Consider the following 18712-nt stretch of genomic DNA (forward strand, 5'->3'; position numbering starts at 1 on the left):
TCCAGCCGCCTGGGGAAGGCAGGGGCCAAGCGGCACACGTCCCGCTGCCGCCCCGCTCCCCTCCGCTTCAGCATCGCTTCCCCCGGCTTAGGGCTGCCGGCAAATGAAAAGGAAGAAAAAAAACCTTTTGTGTGTCAAGGCAAAGCTTGGGCAGAAGGAGGGGAAGGAGAAAAAAAAAGGGAAGAAAAAAAAAAAAAAGGGAAAAAAAAAAAAGACAACATGTGGGTGGTCTGCTCAGGAGACTTTTGACTTTGTTTTTTTGGCTATTTTATTTCTTGGCAGAAAGAGCTCCTGGGGCTGCTCGGCCGAGGGTACGGCCAGATCACAGGAGCATCCTCGGCCCACCCAGGGGCCAAAGTTCAGCTGGCAGCGGCCGCTCGCTCCCAGCGCCGAGGGGGCTCGCTTCAAAGCGCGGAGGAGTCAAGAGAAATTAAAGTCAGAAATGGTCCAAGGAGGGGGCAGAGGGCACTGCCAGCCCCCCGAGGAGAGAGGGGGACCCCACAGGGATCCTCTGAGCACTCTGCTCACTGCATCCCTATTCCAGCCCTATGCAGCTCTGAGGTGCTGCAACGGGAGACTGGGAAATAGAGGATAAATAGGATTTTATGGCTGTCTCGTGGGAGATCCCCCCCCTGCCTTGGGATGAAAGGATTGCATTACAAATAGAGAAAAAACTTCTAGATATGGGAGAAGATTCCCACTGCTGGTAGCAGAATCGTATAAAAGAAGATTGAGCAAAAATGCAGTGAGTTTAAAAGCCTCAGCCAAACCTCCGACAGGATGCACAGCTGGGATTTTGCAAGCTGCGCTGTGCCGGCTTTGCCGTCGGAGCTGCAGCAAGCCGGAGCGATGGTGACCCAGGTGTGCTGGCAGCGTTGGAGGGGAGCTGGCATCAGCTCAAAGCCACGGGGGCCTTCGGGGAGCCGCGTTTGTACTCGGCAGCACACTGTCGGCCGCTTGTGAAAATGCCACTGAAAGCTACGGGCGGTTGATTTAACTTAAGCAAGAGCTTTCGTGTGAAATGCAAAGCAGCTCCTTAAAACTTGTGCAATTCAGAGCCCGGTAAATCCTCTGCCTGCCCTGCCTGCACCTTCCTGCCGGACTGCATTGCAATACAAGGGATCCCCGCGTTTCTCCTCCCTGGCGCTTCGTTAGGCTCCTGAGCTCGTTCTGGGGAACATGTTTGTCTTTGGGGGCTATCTGCAGCCCGAGGGTCCCAGGGAACGTAGCAGCAGGGCGCGAGGCAGGACCCCGCTTTCAGCCCTCGTTAGCTTGATGACCGTGCCGCTGCTTGAACTTGACCCCGAGCACAGAGGAGCCACTGACCGAGTGCTTCAAGATGTTGGCCCGACATACAAAAGGCAGCCTCATGGCTGTGCATTTAGCCCCTCTTTCCCCCTCTTTGCCCACTGCAGGGAAAGCTTGCTGTTGAATTAAGCCTTGCATCAGCTGAGGGACAGCAGAAGGGCTGACCTTTGGGGTCCCAGAGCCACCAGGCTGGTGCCAGCCCTGGTTACTCATGGAAAGGGAGATGGGAGCCTGCAGGGGACCTGTGCCAGCGCTTTTGGCATCCCCAGCCCATCCCCGGGGTGCCTGGGCTCACAGCCAGGGTCACCTGCACCCCCGATGGCTGAAAAGCTAGTGACTCCACCTGTGCCCCCCAAGCGACACCGACACCGGGCAGACAGTCCCAGAACCGGCCAGCGAGGGTGACAGAGCCTCTCTCGGGAGAGACCGGCCCCGCGAAACGGTGACTCAGCCCTGGGCAGCCCGCGGTCTCTGCCGGCACCACCGCCGTGCCGAGCAGGCTGAGCGGGTTGTTGCGCCAGGTCCTCCCAGCCATCACCCCTCCTAGGGCCGCGCGGTGCCGGGCATGGATGACCAGAAACCCCTGCGAGCCCCTTTGCGCCCGGCCGCAAGGCAAGGGTGGGCTCAGGGCTGACCCGCCGGAGCCCATCCCGGTTGCTTTCTCAGCACCAGGTTTACTCAAATTATTCTGCAGCAAAACGACAGCCAGCTCCAGCCCCAGGGAGGGCTCGCTGGGGAAATCCAGGCTGGCAGCATCACCGCGGCACCGCGCTACAGCAGAGCACCTCCTGCCCCCAGCTGCCTGCAACGTCCTCACCACCCCCTCTGAGGGGAAAGATTTCAGGCTAAAAATACATTGTTTATTGACTGGAAAGCACCAGCTCCCACGGCTCGGCGCTCGCCTACCACGCGGGCAGCTGACCTCTGCACCGGGCCGCTCGCCGGCGAGCCCGTGGCACGTGACGGCGAGGGGAGAGATGAGCCGCGTGGCCACCGTGCCCTTTGCCGGCTGCTCCGCTGCAGGTTCGCACGCAACGCACCAAGGCAGGCAGAAACAGCGAGGCCGAGGAGAAGCCGAGCAGAGGAAGAGCGAGCTGGCAGGCATCGCCGAGCCCAGCACCGCCAGACCGGCTGCCGAAGGAGGGCCGAGCCCCCCAGAGACCACCCTCCATCCACGCCGGAGCCGGCACAGGCAGACAGATCCCCGTGCAATGGTCCCCTGCACGCACTGACCACGGGCTCTGAGAAAATTCAGCCCTCCTTCCCTCTCCCCTCCATAAAACCATGCCATACCAAGAAACAACACCAACAAGCCAGTATACAGAATTTTACAGCCATTTAGACCACGGCAAGCACTGGGCACAACCGGCGGCTTCCCGCTGCCAGGGCTGCTCTCGGAGGCAGCACCCAGAGAGGAGGACGAGCATCTCCTCGGTCATCATTCCTCCCGATCCCAGCTGCCTCACTGGGAGCTCCCCAGAGCAAAGCCCTACAAGAAATGCCCTGCAACATCTCCAGCCTCAGAGAAAGATGGCAGCAAAATTAAGCTCCGGTGCTTCAGACACACGCTGCCCCTCCGTGCCGGGGCGGACCCCGGCTGGGGGACACGCTCCTGCCACAGGCAGGGGACACAAGGCACAGCACAGCAGCCAGATACAGACTGGTGACCTGCTCGGCCAGTGACACATTCCTCCCCCTTCTCCCATCCAGCGGGAAATATTTTCCATCCATGTCAGCTCTTTGCACCAGCCAAGTCGTGAACAAGCGCCTGGCGACACTCTCCAGGCCCCTGCGGCCCCTCTGAGCCGGGGACAGCGGCGAGGAAGAGGAGGGCGACTCACATGTGATGAAGTAATCCTGCTGCCGCTTGAACTCCAGGCCCATGTAGTTGGGGCTGAACTCCTGAAACTTGATGGTGAAGCGGATCTCCTGCTCAGGCCGGTTGCATGTCACCAGCACGTTGGGGTCCATGACGGTGCTGCAGGCATCTGCCTGGTCCTTCTTCACCAGGTACAGCTTGTAGTACTCGTAAGGCTTGGACGGCTCCGCCTTGGGGCAGATAATGTCCAGTTTATCCCCAATCTCCGGGTAGATGACCAACCCCTTCCCAGTCATGAACCTGGAAGAGAGGAGGGCGAGAGGTTAGCCACGCGCTCGAGCGCAGGCAGTGGGGGCCACACCAGCCCGTCCCACCCTGTCCAGAGCCCTGCTTTCACACAATTTATTTCATGCTTAATCTCTGCTGCCTTCTCTCCACAAGATGTTTTTTGACACCAAAATAAAGTTCTCCTCTTCCTACACCATCACTGCATGTGCAAGGAGCCGGCGCAGGCTCCCACCAACAAAACCAGGGGCTCGCTTGGTCCAGTCCCGCTCCCCAGCCCTCCTGCCGCGACGAGGGCGAGCACCCTTCCCAAACCCAAGCCTGGCACCGAAAAGGGAATGGAGTCTTCCCACAAAGGGCTGCGGAGCAGGCGGGCTGGAGACGTCGCGGCTCTGCCCGACGGCCAGGCAAGGAGCTTCCTGCAGGGACAGGCGATAATTAGGCATGGGGAGAAGTCCTGACAATGGGGCGCGGGGAGGGATCCCTTCCACGCCCCGGCTCCCCGAGGAATTCCTGTCCTTAAATGGAAGGGAGGGAAGCATCCTGCAGGACAACTTCTACTGAGCCAGGCTCAACGGCGTGCCCAGGAGCGTGGGAGGACCGGATGGAGAGGAGCACGGAGAGAGGAAAGCTATTTGGGGCTGGAAGGCAGGGCATTCCAAAGGGAAGGAAGGCAATATGCTGATAATTAGCATTCGGATTTCACTATTGTGGAGCAATACTCTGATTTTTTTTTTTCAGCATGAAGTAGACGATTAGGGCAACAAGGAGGGAAGCAGCAGAGCATCTACTTTGATGTAGGCAACGTAATGCGTTCTTGATAGAAGATAAGGTGGGAATGGATGTTCCTGCAAAGTCATCTCTGCTGCAACTCCCTCGTGTAATTTGGGCATGGCAAAAACCAAAGCGCATGCTTCGGCAGGCTGCACGTCCGCGGCTTTCCCTTCTGCTCCCGCGCGCGGCCGGTCCCTGCCCCATCCGACCCCAGCAGTGGGATGGGGCCATGAGGACACCTTCTCCCCCCAGCCAGCCGCACCGGCGGAGGCTGCAGGCACCAAAGGAAGATCAAACACACAAGACCAACCTGCTCCGTGGCTCTGGTACAAGTCTTAGCAAGAAGCCACGGAGCTGAAAGCAGCGCCTGAGCAGACCGGGCTCCAGGCCTCTGGCTGCGGGAGCCCCGGCAGATCCGCACACCGACCGACCGGGCTGGGAGGAGGCAGGCGGGGCCCGAGCCCACGCACACCCCGATGCCCTTGGCAACGGCTCCGGAGCTCGGTGCCAGCTGTAGCAGCGGGAGGGACGGCCAGGACAGACAGACAGACAGACATCAGCTGTGCCTCTCCGCCAGCTCGCTGGGTTGGAAGGGGCAGCCCCGGCGCCCACCCTCACCCAGCCCCAGGAGCTGGCGAGGCACAGGGACAGCGGGCACCATCCCCTTCACCCACGCTGCTCCCATTGTGGGAGCTTAATTCAGGCAGGTTATCTGCCCCATCCTCCCTGCCAGGCCCCAGCTCTGCCCCCACCACGCCGGCTCCTGAAGCAGCACCATGGCCACGGGGCATCAGGCACGGGGGGGACAGTCGGGATCATCCCAACCCCGGCACCACCGGTACGGCGGCTGCGCCTTTGCCAAGCAAGCTTGGGGGAAACAATTAAGTTTTGTGAAAGTCATGACTTCTGGAGGAAGGCGATGCAGCAGCCTCACAAACGAGCAGGAAACTTAACCCCTAAGTGGCCTGTGCAGGAAGCAGCAACGACGGGTGGTGGGAGAACGCCTGCACTGCCGCTGCCACGGCGGAGCTGCCACGGCGGAGCCCGGCTCCATCTCCGGCGCTGCCAGCAGGTGAGCCGCGCTCTGCCTGAACGCTACCAAGTAGGTCAGCTGGCCCCCGGCCAGCACGCCGCTTCCAAAGCCTTGGGAGCGATAAAGGCTTCCCCACCCACGGCCGGAGCCCTGATGCAATCCCGGGAGCCGGTAGCAGGAGATGCAAAGGAGCCCCTGCCCCTCCCTCCCCTCGCTCCCCTCCCCACCCCGCGCCAGGCCGCAGACATGCAGCGCAAGTGAACACTTGCACGCTCGCTCACGGGTTCCCACCCCGAGAGGCAGCTGGATCCCACACTCGTTTCTCCACGGCCGGGCTGAGTCAGAGGCTTTCTGGCACAGGACTCCCAAGTGACTCAAATTCCCTCCTCCAGCCTCTGCCAGCTCCCTCCTGCCCAGAAGATGCCGAACAGGAAGCCACAAACAAGTCAAGCAGATGTCTTGCAACGCCGGAGCAGGAGGAGAAGGCTCCTATCCGTCCCCCATCTCCATACCAGGAGGGCCTATCACACCTCCTCGGCCAAAGCCTTGGCCAACACCTGCAAACCAACCGGCCCACGCGACACCAGCCTGCGCTGACGGCAGGGCCGTCTGGGCTCAGGGCAAGTTGATTTTTAACCAGGGGAGAGGCCATAAAGCAATGAAGGAGCCGAGAACATCCCAGCACCACATCCTGCTGGCACTTCCTCATCCTAGAAAATTCAGAAAGGCGGCCTATGGTTTTGTTTTAGGGATAAAATTAGGAGCTCTATTTCTTCTACGAACACTCAGTCTCACCTTCAGAAGCACGAGGCTTCTGCCTGGGAATTAGCCCAGGAAGACGTCCCAGATCTCCTACACGAACATCGAGCAAGACAGAGCCACCAGCAAAGCAGGCGGCACCTCCCCGCGGCGCTGCGCCTGGGGTTTGGGGGTGCTGCCTCCGACCGCTGCTCCCCGCCAGCCGCGCTCCTGCCCGCGCACACACGTTTTGCCCTTTGCCCTCCGATTTCCCCCATTTTTTCTCCTCCATTTCCCCCTCAGCGTCCTCCTCCTCTTCTCTAAAAGCAGGGCTGTTTCCCAGCCGAGAGGCCGGGCAGCACAGGCGGTGATGAGAAACCCCTGAAGCGTAACACCTCTCTCATTGCTCTCTGAGCTCTTAACCACGCATTGAGACTTTTTTTCCCCCAAAATTTGTTGTTCTGTCACGAGCAATGGCCTGCAACAGCTGTCCTAGGGAAGACTGACAACGGTTCCCATCATGCGAGAGGCCAGTTCTCCACCAAATTCTCCTTTAAAATACAGAAGGTGAAAAGCAACATTTGTCACAAGAAGAGCAGAGAAAAAAGTGTCCAAAAATCGTCGCAAGTTGCCCGTACGCAGTCTTACGGCAAGTTCTGGGTATGAGAAATTCTACTTCAGAAGGAGCGTTGAAGGCAAAAAAGCATTACACTCTTGACTTGTCTTTACAAGGACACATCTTCAAATTGATCTTAACCGGGGAGAATGAACAGATCTCCTTCTAAATTAATAGAGAAATTCATCGTGCCCTCAGAGCATGTGCTGTATCCTCCATACAGCACAGTTTGATTTCCCTGTTTTAAGGTGGGGAGGGAAAAAAAGAAAAATCAAAACTCAATGCAAGCTTAATGCTCAAACTAAGATTGACACCTGCATAAGAACGTGCCCTGGGACACGGCCCCGGGCACCCACACTGTTAGACAGCTTGAATTTGGGTCCAGCAGAGCAGCAGGGCACAGAGAGGGAGGACGGCTGCTGCTTAAAGCCATAACCTCCCCGAAGCCCAGGTTCCGACCCCGTTCCTGGGACACGAGCAGACCCCTGCCCACGATCTGCCCCGGCAAGCCCCTTGCAACAGGAGGGGGATGACAGACCCACCACCAGTGCCCCACCGGCGCGTGCCCAGCGCTTCGGGGCTAATCCTGCACAGCACGTGCAGGAGCCCTGCCGTGGAAGCCCAGGAGCAGGCACCCAGCACCCCAGCCACCGGCGGGGTCCCCCCACGCATGCACCTTCCCCCCCGACCGCCCTCCTCCACCTCTCCCACCACTTGGGAGGAGGACGGCAGCTCAGCTCACAGATAACATCTCAGCATCCCTTCTCCTGGTGTCAAAGGTGGTGGGAAAGATTAACTACAGCCGTTAAAGTTTAAAAAAACAGAACTTTTTGCCAGTGCTGCAAACTGCACTCAGCTGACCAGAGCGTGCCGGGCAGGGAGCGCTGGCCTCTGCTCCGGTTATCGGCAGCTTCACCATTTAAAGCCCCTCAAGGTGATTTTTGGGTGGCACCTGCGGCTGCCCACCCGCAGAGCCGTGCCGGCCACTGGGGAGCATCCCCGGCCAGGCGTCCCCGCCGCCGCACCCCCGGCCCCCAGCTCCCGGCCCTGCAGGTTCCTTGGGAGCGATCAGGTGGCCGCCTCCAATTTCCTCATTGTTTCAGGAGGTGTTTTCTGATGGGAAAGGTGAAAAGGGTATTTGTGAGCCTTGTAAACCGATTCCTCCGAGTTGGGTAAACAAGGGGAGCTCTGTTGGCAGCGGGATGCCGGGATGCGGGAGCAGAGAGATGGGATTAAAGAGCAGCCTCTCCCCTGCCCCAAGCTGGGGGGGCCACTGGCGGGGACCCCCAACCCCCTGCAGACTGGGCAGCCTCCCCTTCACCAGCACAGAGGGCTCAGGGCTCCAAAAAACTCCAGTGAGACCTGATGGAGTGACCCGAGAGCTAAAAGCAGGACCTGCTGGAAGGGCGATGGGCTCAGGCAGTGCCGGGTGTCAGAGGCGGCCACCCTGGTATCATGGGGACGGTTTGCTGGGAGTGGAAGAGGAACGGGGCGACAAGAGACGATAATCCCTCAAGACATGAAGCGGGGCTGCCCGGGGTCCAGGGACGGATTGCAGCCCTCGTGTCCCTAGGCTGTGCCTAGGCAGGAGCTGAAGCCACACCGCGGCACCGGCGTGTTCCCCGGCTGAGTACAGACGGCCCCCACGGTGCTGGCTGCCCCTTCGGCTCAACCCCGACATGGCCGGGCACAGACCCACCCAACGGCTCCGTACACCAAGGATGACCGGGAACCCTGGGGCAATCACAGGCAGAGAGACGCTGTCCTGCCACCGGCAGCCGAGAAGCTCACACCTCGGCTTCCAGGAGGAGCAGCCGCGTGGGAGGGTGGTGGGGCTCCCGGCAAAGCGCCTGCCAGATCACAAGCCCATGGCTTCCCGGGCCGGCCCATGGGATACTGGCCATGCCGAGCAGCTCCGGCAGCGCGGGGGTTCCTGCAACCGGCAGACCCCAAAGGGCATCGCACGGGGATGACCTGCTCCATCCCACCGCTCCTAGAGGCTCAACAAGCCCAGGAACACGGGGTAAGAAGGAAAACCATGCACGTTTCGTCGGAGCAGGCTCAGGACTCGTGTTGGGCACGGTACCTCCCTCCTCCACACACACAGAGACCACGCAGGCTCCTCCGCGCGGGCATGCATGGGCTAGCAGACTGGGTCACGGTTAAACGTGGACGAGCTACCACGTTCACAGCAATAGCTGCAAATGCAAGTGACCTGCAGATAGGTATCCGGCACCTTTACAAACATGCTAGCAGTCCTTCAGCTCTTCTTTAGGGAGAACATGACCGGTAAATTGCTTGAAAATATAATATTTTAAGAGAACGGGTTGCAATACTTTCCAACCACCTCTCTCCCCCGGAGCCCAGGCACTCCATGCACCATGTGAACTACGAAAACTTTGGGGCAGCATCACCTTTCCCCATGTCCAAGAAACACAACGCACCTCACCTTATTTCAGGCTTTGAAAACAGAACAACATTTAACAACAATCTCCTCCTTGGAGAAGATGCTCTAAAGCATTGATGCTGACATACACACAAGATGACACATGCTAAATGCTGTTTGCTTCAAAGAAATCCAAAAATAACTGGCTCTTACAAGGAGGCCATCTACTTCTGGCAGCGAAGGCCGCAGGACGGCTGCCGATGCCCTGCAGAGCGAGGCGCTGCGAGAGGAGGGCAGCGATGACCGAGGCGCATACGGCATTTTCTGGCATGCAGGAGCTGCGCGTTTTCCCGGTGCCTGGGCAGCTGAAGGCCACGTTGGCACAGCTCTCCGTACCAACACGGCACGCGGGTCCTTCCAGCAGGACCACAGCTCCCACGAGCCGCCGCAGCTCACACCAGCTGGGAACCACCTCAGAAAAGGGACGGGAAACGGCTCTCCAAGCTAAAGAGATCCGGTAAAAAAGCCAAAACTCTGTGTACAAACTGGGTGTGTTCTCCTGGAAAACACTCTGAAACCTGCGAGAGCTTCACCGTGCCCAACCGCACGCAAAATTAAACGCCTGCCTCTCTCTGCCTCATTCTTACTCGCTTTTCTGAGACACAGCACCACTGTTTCGCAGCAGCTGCCCAGGCACAGGGGACTCTGTCTGCCCAAGATGCTCAGCAACCAGCTAGAAGAAATCAGTCCTGTCCCGGGAGGAGTCCCCCAGACCCCCCGATGGCACAGAGCCAGGCCACGCTCCAGCCATCGGAGGGTCCCTCCACAGCCCACGCTCCGGCCATCGCTCCAAAGCTGCTCCGGTGACGCCCAGCCACCTCTGCGTTTGCCAAAACCTGTATTTCCACCAAGCAAGGGGCATCAAGGAGTTGGTAGCAAACACTGGGACCATCACAGCGGTACCTTCACAGCACCGCTGCCGTGGCTGAAGTCAAAGAGCATCGTCAGAGCAAACCACCCGTGGACAACCGCACGGTCGCCCGTGAGCCTGAACCGAGAGCCTCAGGCATCCCGTTTCACGGGGACGGGGCAGGTTTTCCCGGCGATATCCCAGGCAGGGCTGGGCTGCCCGCAGACACTGGCACGTCAGTGGGGGCCCCCGGCCAACCCCGCGGGCCACCGCAGCCCACCACCCAGCTCACTTCGCCTCTCGAGAGCCCAGGACAACTAAAATACAGGAATTTTATACTTAACCCAACAGTCCACCCCACCCCAGTACTTCATCCCAGTACACCAGCAGCATCCACAGCCCTTTCCCAGAGTGGTGCCGGCACCCGGAGGCACAGGACCTTTTCTCCTTTTTGACCCGTTAAATTCTTGGAAACAAAGATATCCCGCAGAAGAAAGATAATTACAACTTGAATAAAAAGGTTCCCCACTCTCCTCTGCCTCCCATCTGTATCGGTCGCCTTCTTGCTTGTTCAGTCGAGTTATTCGTCACCGCGAGAGAGGGTAAATAGGAGCACGCGAATCCCCACGCTTTTAGATTCCACTTCTTTTATGTGCTCTTCTATTATTAGTCTCCTTTAAAAAGAGCCTTCGATCTTTCCCCCCCCCCTGCTAATCTATGTATGATTATTTTCATTGCCCTTCTGCAGACCTCTTCTATTTCTGCTGCATCCTTCTGGAGCCGGGGTGGTCAGCACAGAACCCAGCAATTTCAGGTAACTCTGAAAACAGCCTCCTATCTCCTTCACTCCTTTGGCCTCCGCTGCTCAAAGCTATTTTTCAGCTATTCACAATGGCACCTTCCAGCCCCCCCAGCTCCTCGCCGTCCCCGGGCAGGGGGAACCGCCTCCGCCGAGCCCCCGCAGCCGCCCCACGGGGCCGCCCCATCCCGTCCCCCTCCCAGAGGCACTCTAAGGCCCTTTTTCCACATCTCGGGTTTAATGAGGCCCATTCAACCCTCCCAAAGACAAAAGGCCCTTCTCGTTTCCAAACGGATTTACACGACGCATCAGTGAGGCATAAACGGGTCGCCATGGCAACCCGCACCCCGACCCCCCTGCACGGGGATGCCATTTTCTAACTCCGCCGCTCCCCAAAACCCCCCTGGTGCTTTACTACCAGCTGTAAGGCTCGGCACAGGCTGCTAAAAACACCCACCCCACCCAAAAGCGACCCCCTCCAGTTGCCAAGGGTGCCATTTTTTGAGATTAAGTTAAAAGATGCTCGAGCCGGTGCCCCCCTTGGCGCAGGCACCCCGGTAAGCTCTGCACCGTGACCGACTCCAGGTCAAGCCGGGCTTCAAATTAAGCGGAAGGCAAAGAAACACCAGCTGCAGGGGGGAAATGAAACCAAAATACCCCTCTCTGCCCAGAAAGAGGCTCGATGCTCAAGACGGCGCAGGCGAGTCCACGCTCGAGTGCCAGCCCCAGCCCCGACTCGGCTCCCCACATCTCTCCGCAGGGAAGCTGGTGGCTTTGGCGATGCCAGGAGGCCACTCCAACACTTCACAGACAGCGTTAGTAACCATAAGCCTCGTATTCAAAGCTTCGGACCGTAACTCTCCCTAACCAGCTTCCATCACCGAAGGCCAAGCGAGCACCTTGCGTACCCAGCGCGGAGCTGCCTGCCCCGGCTGGGAAGCCCGAGAAATCCCATCGCGCCTCTTCGAGCTTTGTTCACAAGTTGCTGCTCTAACTCCGAAGACCAAGCCCTTACAAAATGCAAAAGGGGACGGCCCAGTTGTACCTGATTAGCAAATGGAGAAAGACCAGAGAGAACCTATTTTACCATGAAAACACACACAGCTGCTGTGTCTTTCTGCAACGGGACGCGAGGAGGAGGACCAAGGTTCTGCAAACCTGCAGCTTGGAGAAGGGTCTGGTCTCCAGCGCAGACCTCTTCTCCTAGGGGAGAAGGAATCCAGAGCAACACTGGGCAAGGGCTGACTCAAAACTTCACCCGCTCCCACCGTCCACAAAGTTTCCACTAGCGGAGGGGCTCTTCAGCCAAAAAAGCCACCCGCCAAGCAGCGATGTAGTCCCTCCGTACAGATTCTGCTTTTACCGTCCCCGCACCAGATGCCACGGCAGGGGATGCCCAGGTGAGGGACGACTAGCAGAGGTCACCAGGGAACGAGGACGATCCCCACAGGTCTGCTCTGCCCTCTGCGCTGGTTTTCCTGCCACCAAGCTCAGGACTCCGCTCTGCTCCCGAGTGGACCAGGCGGTTCCAGCAGCGGTTACGCCGAGGTTATCACCGAACAAGACGAAACCAAGCAGAAGAGGGCTCCAGCCATCAAGGACACCGCAGAAAACGGGTCAGCAGCCAGGCTTCAGGCAAGCAGGCATGGGTGCCGCCATGTGCCGGCCACACCTTGGTGCCCACGGCCAGTGGCTGCCACCACAGCCGGCGACATCCCCGGCCCCACGGCCGCCGGCAGCCAGGGCCAGCCCCGGTGACTCAGAGCCCTCCTGCGCCGCGGCAGGGCTGCGGGAAGGGCTTTCTCCCCGAACTGTCCAGGTAATTAGAGCGTGGCAAAGGTACGCGCCACCAGAGAGCATCCAAGCCCCGGATTCCCCAACACCCCCAAAGAGCACGGCCAATGGAGAACCCACGGCGCTGCCTGAGCAGGGCTGGACACCGAAGCACCCAGCCTGGGGAGAAAGCTCTGCCGTCCCCTCCCGCGTCAGGGACCCGCAGGTCCGCATTTCCAGCCGCCTCTCCTCCCGCCCCATCCCAACCGTGGCCCGTCGGCCGCCCACAAACACCCGGCAGAGGCTGGGTGGCTTCGGGCTTCGTCCCGCCGAGGCCAGATCATGCACCAGCGATAGCGGAGCCACCGCAGAAACAAGGAGGGCTCGCCGAAGGCGGGTTCCCGTGCCAGCCCTCGAGTTGCTCAGTGCCCCCCGCTCGCTTTGCTACACCCCCTCGCTCAGGATGGGGATCTCGGAGCTTTAACTGCCTCCCGCAGCGCCCTGCCCGGGTGCTCCCTGCCTCCCCTGCGGCTGGAGACGTGCACGAGCGGTGGGGGACAACGGGGACCCCCAGCCCGCCGCCGTGCCAGGGCCGAGCGCTGCCAAAGGGAAGCGCCCGCAAAAAGGTGAATGTTTTCCTTTGTCCCCTCGGGGGCTCGGCCAGGATGCCTCCCAGTGCTCGTCCGCCACTTAAGGGGATGGCTGCCAACCACCCCAACACCCCGAGGAGGAGGAAGAGGAGGAGGAAGGCTCACAGCCCTTGCAGGAGCCAGGCACTGATGTGAGCAGCCATGTGCTTCTCCATCTTCCCACCTCCGTGCAGCACCCTGTGCATTCAGACATTGCACCCAAACCATGCAAACAAACAATATTAATCCAAACCCTGCAACGGGGGTTAAAAAAATAAAAAAAGAGCTGGTAATTGAGGGAGTTTGGAGGAGATTTAATTGGGGCCAGACCACTGGCACAGGCTGCTGCTGCCACCTGCAGCGCTCTCCGCAGCCGGTGGCGTGCGGCTCCGGGGACCCCGGGCTCCCGCCAGCGCCGGCCGGGGCGCAGATGCCGTTTGGGCAGAATAAGGAGCGTTGGGGGTCCCCCGGGCTCGCCCCCCGCCCCACACACACCCCTGCAAACTCATTATTTTTCAGCACAATAAGCGACTCCGCCAGTGATGGAACCAAGGGGTTGGCCAAAAAATGAAAGGAAAAAAAGCCATATTTTCTCCCTCAAGTAATATCGTCCCGCACCTCCCCTTGGAGAAATAAAGACGAGCTGAGTTATCTAATTAATGCTGTCAAGAAGCGGGAAGGCCGGGGGCCGGGGGGGCTGCCGGCGGCCCACAAAGGCGGCGTGGGGAGCGGTCTCCCCGCTGCCGCCGCCGGCATCTCCCGTCAATGGGGCCCCACGCTGGGAGTGAGGTAAGAGGGGATTCAAAGGGGGGTTTGTCAGGGGTTTTGTTTTTGAAAACGGGGGAGGGGAAGGGGACAGGGCTTGACAAGAGCTGACAGACAACTGAACAAAACCATAAGGGCCATGAATGGCAACACGGCTCTTTAATTGGCGTAGGAATGGAGAGAGAAGTGAGACAATGAGGCGCGGGCAGCGGCGGCGGGGGCCGACGCGCGGGCAGCGAGCACTCACCTTCTGCCTGCCCGCACCGCGGCTCTCCCACCCCGGTTGCCCATCCAGAGGTTGGCAGCTGGAGGCTGCAGCTGCGACCACCACCCCCCAAAAAAAAACCACCCCAAAAACCCCAAGGAAAGAGGAAAGCGGTAACGAGCGGAGGCCAGCACCCCAGCAGGCATTGCAAAAGCTAGCCGGCACCAGAAGCGGCACGAACCCAAACCCCGAGTGCTGGACGCTGCAGATATTAAACGATCTGACGGAAGCAGATCAGGTTCCCCGCTCGGCCCCGTGTGTTTTTCGGCTTTGCTTCGGTTTGGACGCTCGTGCCCTGGCTGCAGCCCCGCTCATCCGGAGGATGGGGGGCCGGGAGGGGGAGAGAGGGACAGGCAGGTTAAAAGGGAACAAGGTTGGATCAGCGGGGTTCCCACTCCTTCCCTGACCCCTCCGAAATAAGACAGAGGAGATTTCGTCTCCCGGTTCCAAAGCAAAGAATTACTTTGGCAGGGGACGCAGCGGCGGCTGGGCGCCCACTTGGACGGGAAAGCGGCAGCGGCAGGAATATGCCCAAGGAACCCAGGAGCAAGACCTCCCCGCCAAGGCCCACCGATTGTCATGCAGATTAATCCCCAGCCGGGACAGAAAGGAGGCAAACTGCACCCCTCCGCAACGCGGGGCTGGGGGGCGCAGGGGAAGGCGGGCGGGGGGGCTCAGCCCACCAGACCTGACACCAACCCCGGCGTTTTCCGAAGACCCCCCCCGTTCCCACCTCTCACTTTTCCAACTCGGTTGGAAAAATGAAGAACTGCAAGCAAACAGCCAAGAGATGAAGTTACAGCCTGTGGTTAGTCCTTGGGCGAGAGGAAGCCCTTTCCTCCCTGCGCCCCAGGACCTGACGCCCCAGCTAACCCCGTGCCCCCACAAACCCATCTCGCAGCTGGGAGCCCCAAAACCAGCCACCTCCCCACGCTGGGGTCCCCACAGGACCGCAGCTGGGTGTGCTCCCGCACCCCAACCCAGCCAACACCCAGTGCTGCATGTTCCTGCTGCTGCTGCATCCCCAGGGGTACAGGAGGGGTCCCCAAACCTCTCAGCTCCCCGCTTCACACTACACCAGCCACACACGGCCGTAAAGCCACCTGCAAAACAAGGGAGAGGGGCAACCAGCCTCACCCGTTTTTCTGAGGACTTCCACAAAAATAAAAGCCATGCCTGCCCTGGGAAGGAGCAGCAGGGACCTCCTGGCCTCAGCCAGGTCCCTGGGAAACCCTGGCACCCAGGAGCCCCCCATGGCGCGCCTCCATCCCCGGAGACCCCACCGCGGGCTGGGCGATGGCCCCCGTGCACCGACCCCGCTTGCGAGCAGGTCCCCAGGAGGGCTGGGGCTCAGGCTCGCCCCGGGGAGGCAATGCTGTGGTTTGAAAGATTAATCCCAACATTAGGAACTGGGCAAGGGAGAGGAGAAAACCCTGCGGACGGTTACCCGCAGCCCGGCTGCGGGATGCCCTGCCCTGCACCAACAGGTCTCCCGGGTTTCGCCAGCCCCGCCGGTGGCGGCTGCCAGCCCGTCCGTCCCTGGGGAGCAGCGTCACCCCTCGCCGCGCCGCCGTGACTCACTGCCAGGCCCTTTGATCTCCCGGCTCCCAGATGTGGCCAAACGAGTTCTGTCATTCCGCCCCAGTCTGGAAGTGCCATCTTCCCAGGCAGCTGCAAATCACCATCCCTCAGCCCTCGTGTCATTACCGGGAACTCGCTGGACTGCAGCCCGCCTTGTAACTCAGTAAAAGCTCCTTAACCACCCCATTCTAACGAAGGGCATGCGTACAACCACCCCAACAGCCGTCTGCTCCAGCCCTGCAACAGCCGGCCCGGTAACCAGGTCACACAGTATTCCTCACCTCTGAGTCAGCCCTATCATCCTCACGCTGCACTCGGTGTACAGGACCTTCAGCCCCACACCGCGGGGGTGGATGGGTCTGGTTTAAGTCTAGGAGAAAAAGCTAAAGATGAGTCATAGGACCTCAAAAGATTAGCCATCCCCCCCCCCCCCCCCCCCCTTTTCTCCTGCACACAAACTGTGAGCAATCTCCAAAGCCCGGTGAGCAAGCTCTGCCAGAAAGCGTGAATCCAGCCTCCACCTCAGGCCGTGCTCCTGGATGTCACTCCGCGGGGAAGAAACCTGCCCCTTTCTCCCCAAAACCTCTTCCTCGGGCTGCCCACACTCCCTCTTCACTGAGAGGTCCCGTTCAAGCACAAAAGCCCCAATTTTCTACATATCTACAGCCTGTGGCAAAGAGAAAGACCCTCCTAAAGGCTTCACCACTGGAAGGAGCACTGGGACCCCCTGTGCTCCCCCCTGCCTGCCCCTCCACTGCTCCCAGTTTACCCAGTTCAGGGCTGGTTGGCACAGCGACAGCTGAGAGAGGGGCCAGGAGAGAGGCCAGCACAACACAAGAGTGTCAGGTTTAAGCCTCTCCTCCTGCCGAAAGAGATCTGGCTCATACTTGCTTTTATTTTTAGGCCAGATACCCGTACGGCTGAACTTTAATAAAATGTACAGCCTCCTGCTGGGAACGGGAGAAGGAGAGGAACCAGAAAGCCCACTGCTGTCTCGGGTGTCAGGGATGCTGCCAGACCCAGAGATCTCGGGACTGGTGCTCCTCTCCGGCCCCTTCCCCAGACCCACAGCCCCTGCTCCCAGGGGAGCTTTAACAAGGCGCTAAGGAAAGCTCGGGTTTTAAACCTAGAAATAAACCAGCCCTTGGGCCTGGGAGGAGGAGAAGGAGGAGGATGGCAGAGCACCCAGCCTGCCACACCGCTCCCTGGCCACTGCTCCAGCGCTGGTGCAAGGCACAGCAGTTTCCAATCGCCCGCGGACGGGGAGCGTTCACAACGCTCCCCCCCTCAACGAAACCCTCCGACTTGCCACCCACGCGCATGGAAGAACGCTGACGAGACGCCGCTGCAGAGACCAAAGTCTCCCCCCCGCCCCAGCTTTGCTGCCAGATGTGATTCCCCAAAATCCCGCTAGCTCAGGCATTCCCGCCCGCGGTCCTCGCCCCACTGCACGCTGTGCCACCGGGCTGGGGACACGTCCCCGCGATGCCACCGTGCCGGGAGCCAGAGAGGGCTGATGCTGCCAACTCTTTTATTGCAAGGGGGAGTTTATTGCAAACACCCACTGCATGCAGGGGGACGCTGCAGCAGCGGGGTCTGTCCCGCTCCGGGCCCGGCGCTGACACCCCGCCGTCCCCCGGCACCCCCAGCCGCACACCGCGCGGAGCCGGGGGTGCGTCAGGGCGCGGAGAGGACGCACGCTGCCGGCAGATGTTCGCGGAGGGCTGCAGCCTGGGTGGCACGCTCGCTTCAAGCCCGCTCCCCGACGCGGAGCGCAAACACTCGAAGCCGCGGAAGCAAACAGAGATCAAACGCCCCCCCTGCACGCACGCGGGCAGCGAAGGTTGCGGGCCATCCACCAGGAAAGGGGCTTTATCCCAAGTGAGCACCAGTCCTGCTGCAAAACCGCCCCAGTCCTGCCCCGCAGCCCCCGGGACCTGGGCAGGACTCAGCCCCGCTCCACACCAACCCCCTGACCTGTCCTCACTCGCCAGACCCCAAATCTCCTCCCTGGCCCCCCGGGACCCTCAGCTCCCCCTTCCCTTTCCGCCTCCCTCTCCCAGCTCACGAAGACCCTTCTGAAGGGCTCCAGCCTCCAACCGTCCTGCTTTACTCCAACGACCTAATTGCATTTTACTCTTGCTTTGCATTTAAGGTACTTTTTTTTTTTTTTTAACTTATTAAGGAGAAAGTTCAAAACATTTGCGGTGACTGCGACGCACTAATTTGGAACTTACTGCGGTGTCGACATTGCATTAAGTATTTCTGTCAACCGTGAGGACACACCATGTCTATGTAAGAAATTACACTAGCAATTATAGCTAAAGAGGCATGTAAAATTTCAAAAAAAAATTTAATGTATTCAGAAATGATAACTGACATTCTTATTAGGATTAATCTAATTTTAGTAGAGTCATTTATATCCTGCCTCTGGATAAAAAATGAATTTCAATTTTAAAACCTGGATAAAAACTGGCATTTAAAAAAAAGTACTTTTAGAAGTCACCCCGCATGATTAAGCGCGATGGTAATATGAGAAAGCTTAACAAAATGCTGTGCCATTAAAGAAGATATTTGTTAAACAAAACAGAAACAGAGATATTTATCAACCCGAGCAGACCATTTCAGGCTAACTCCAGCCCCGGTACTGCCGGGCGCTGCCTGTAGCTGCAGGTTAGGGGAGAGCAAAAGGGCCACTGGAGGTAACGGGGATGGGCCAGGGGGATGCTCAGGGCCAGAGCAGAGTTTTGCCTCTGGATGCCAGCGGCACGGGAGGCATCCTGCACCCACAAGCAGGGAAACGCCAGGCGCCGGCGAGAGCAACGCTGCGCACCCCGAGCCCGGACAGCCCGACGGGGAACAACCGCAGAGCACAGAAGTGATTCAAAGACTGGAAAAAAAGTGGGGAAAAAAAAAAAGTTGGGTTGGTTTAGCTTATCCAAAAAGAAAAAAAAACGAAGAGGTTTAACACCAAGGTCCTTCGGAAGGAGAAGCTGCTGAGGCTTCCTCCCCCGCGAGCGGGGCCGCGGCG

The 18712-nt window shown here is 59.4% G+C and overlaps 1 protein-coding gene across 1 annotated transcript in view; it reads right to left on the minus strand.

Moving 5' to 3' along the window:
• EFNB1 (ephrin B1) overlaps positions 1-18712 on the minus strand; it is a 55674-nt gene that overhangs the window by 20872 nt on the left and 16090 nt on the right. Inside the window, exon 2 of the mRNA XM_082323408.1 lies at positions 3150-3427. Coding sequence (XP_082179534.1) covers positions 3150-3427 — 278 coding nt within the window. The remainder of the gene's footprint in view (positions 1-3149; positions 3428-18712) is intronic.

Source organism: Platalea leucorodia, assembly GCF_965183815.1.
Source record: "Platalea leucorodia genome assembly, chromosome: 10".
Lineage (NCBI taxonomy): Eukaryota > Metazoa > Chordata > Aves > Pelecaniformes > Threskiornithidae > Platalea > Platalea leucorodia.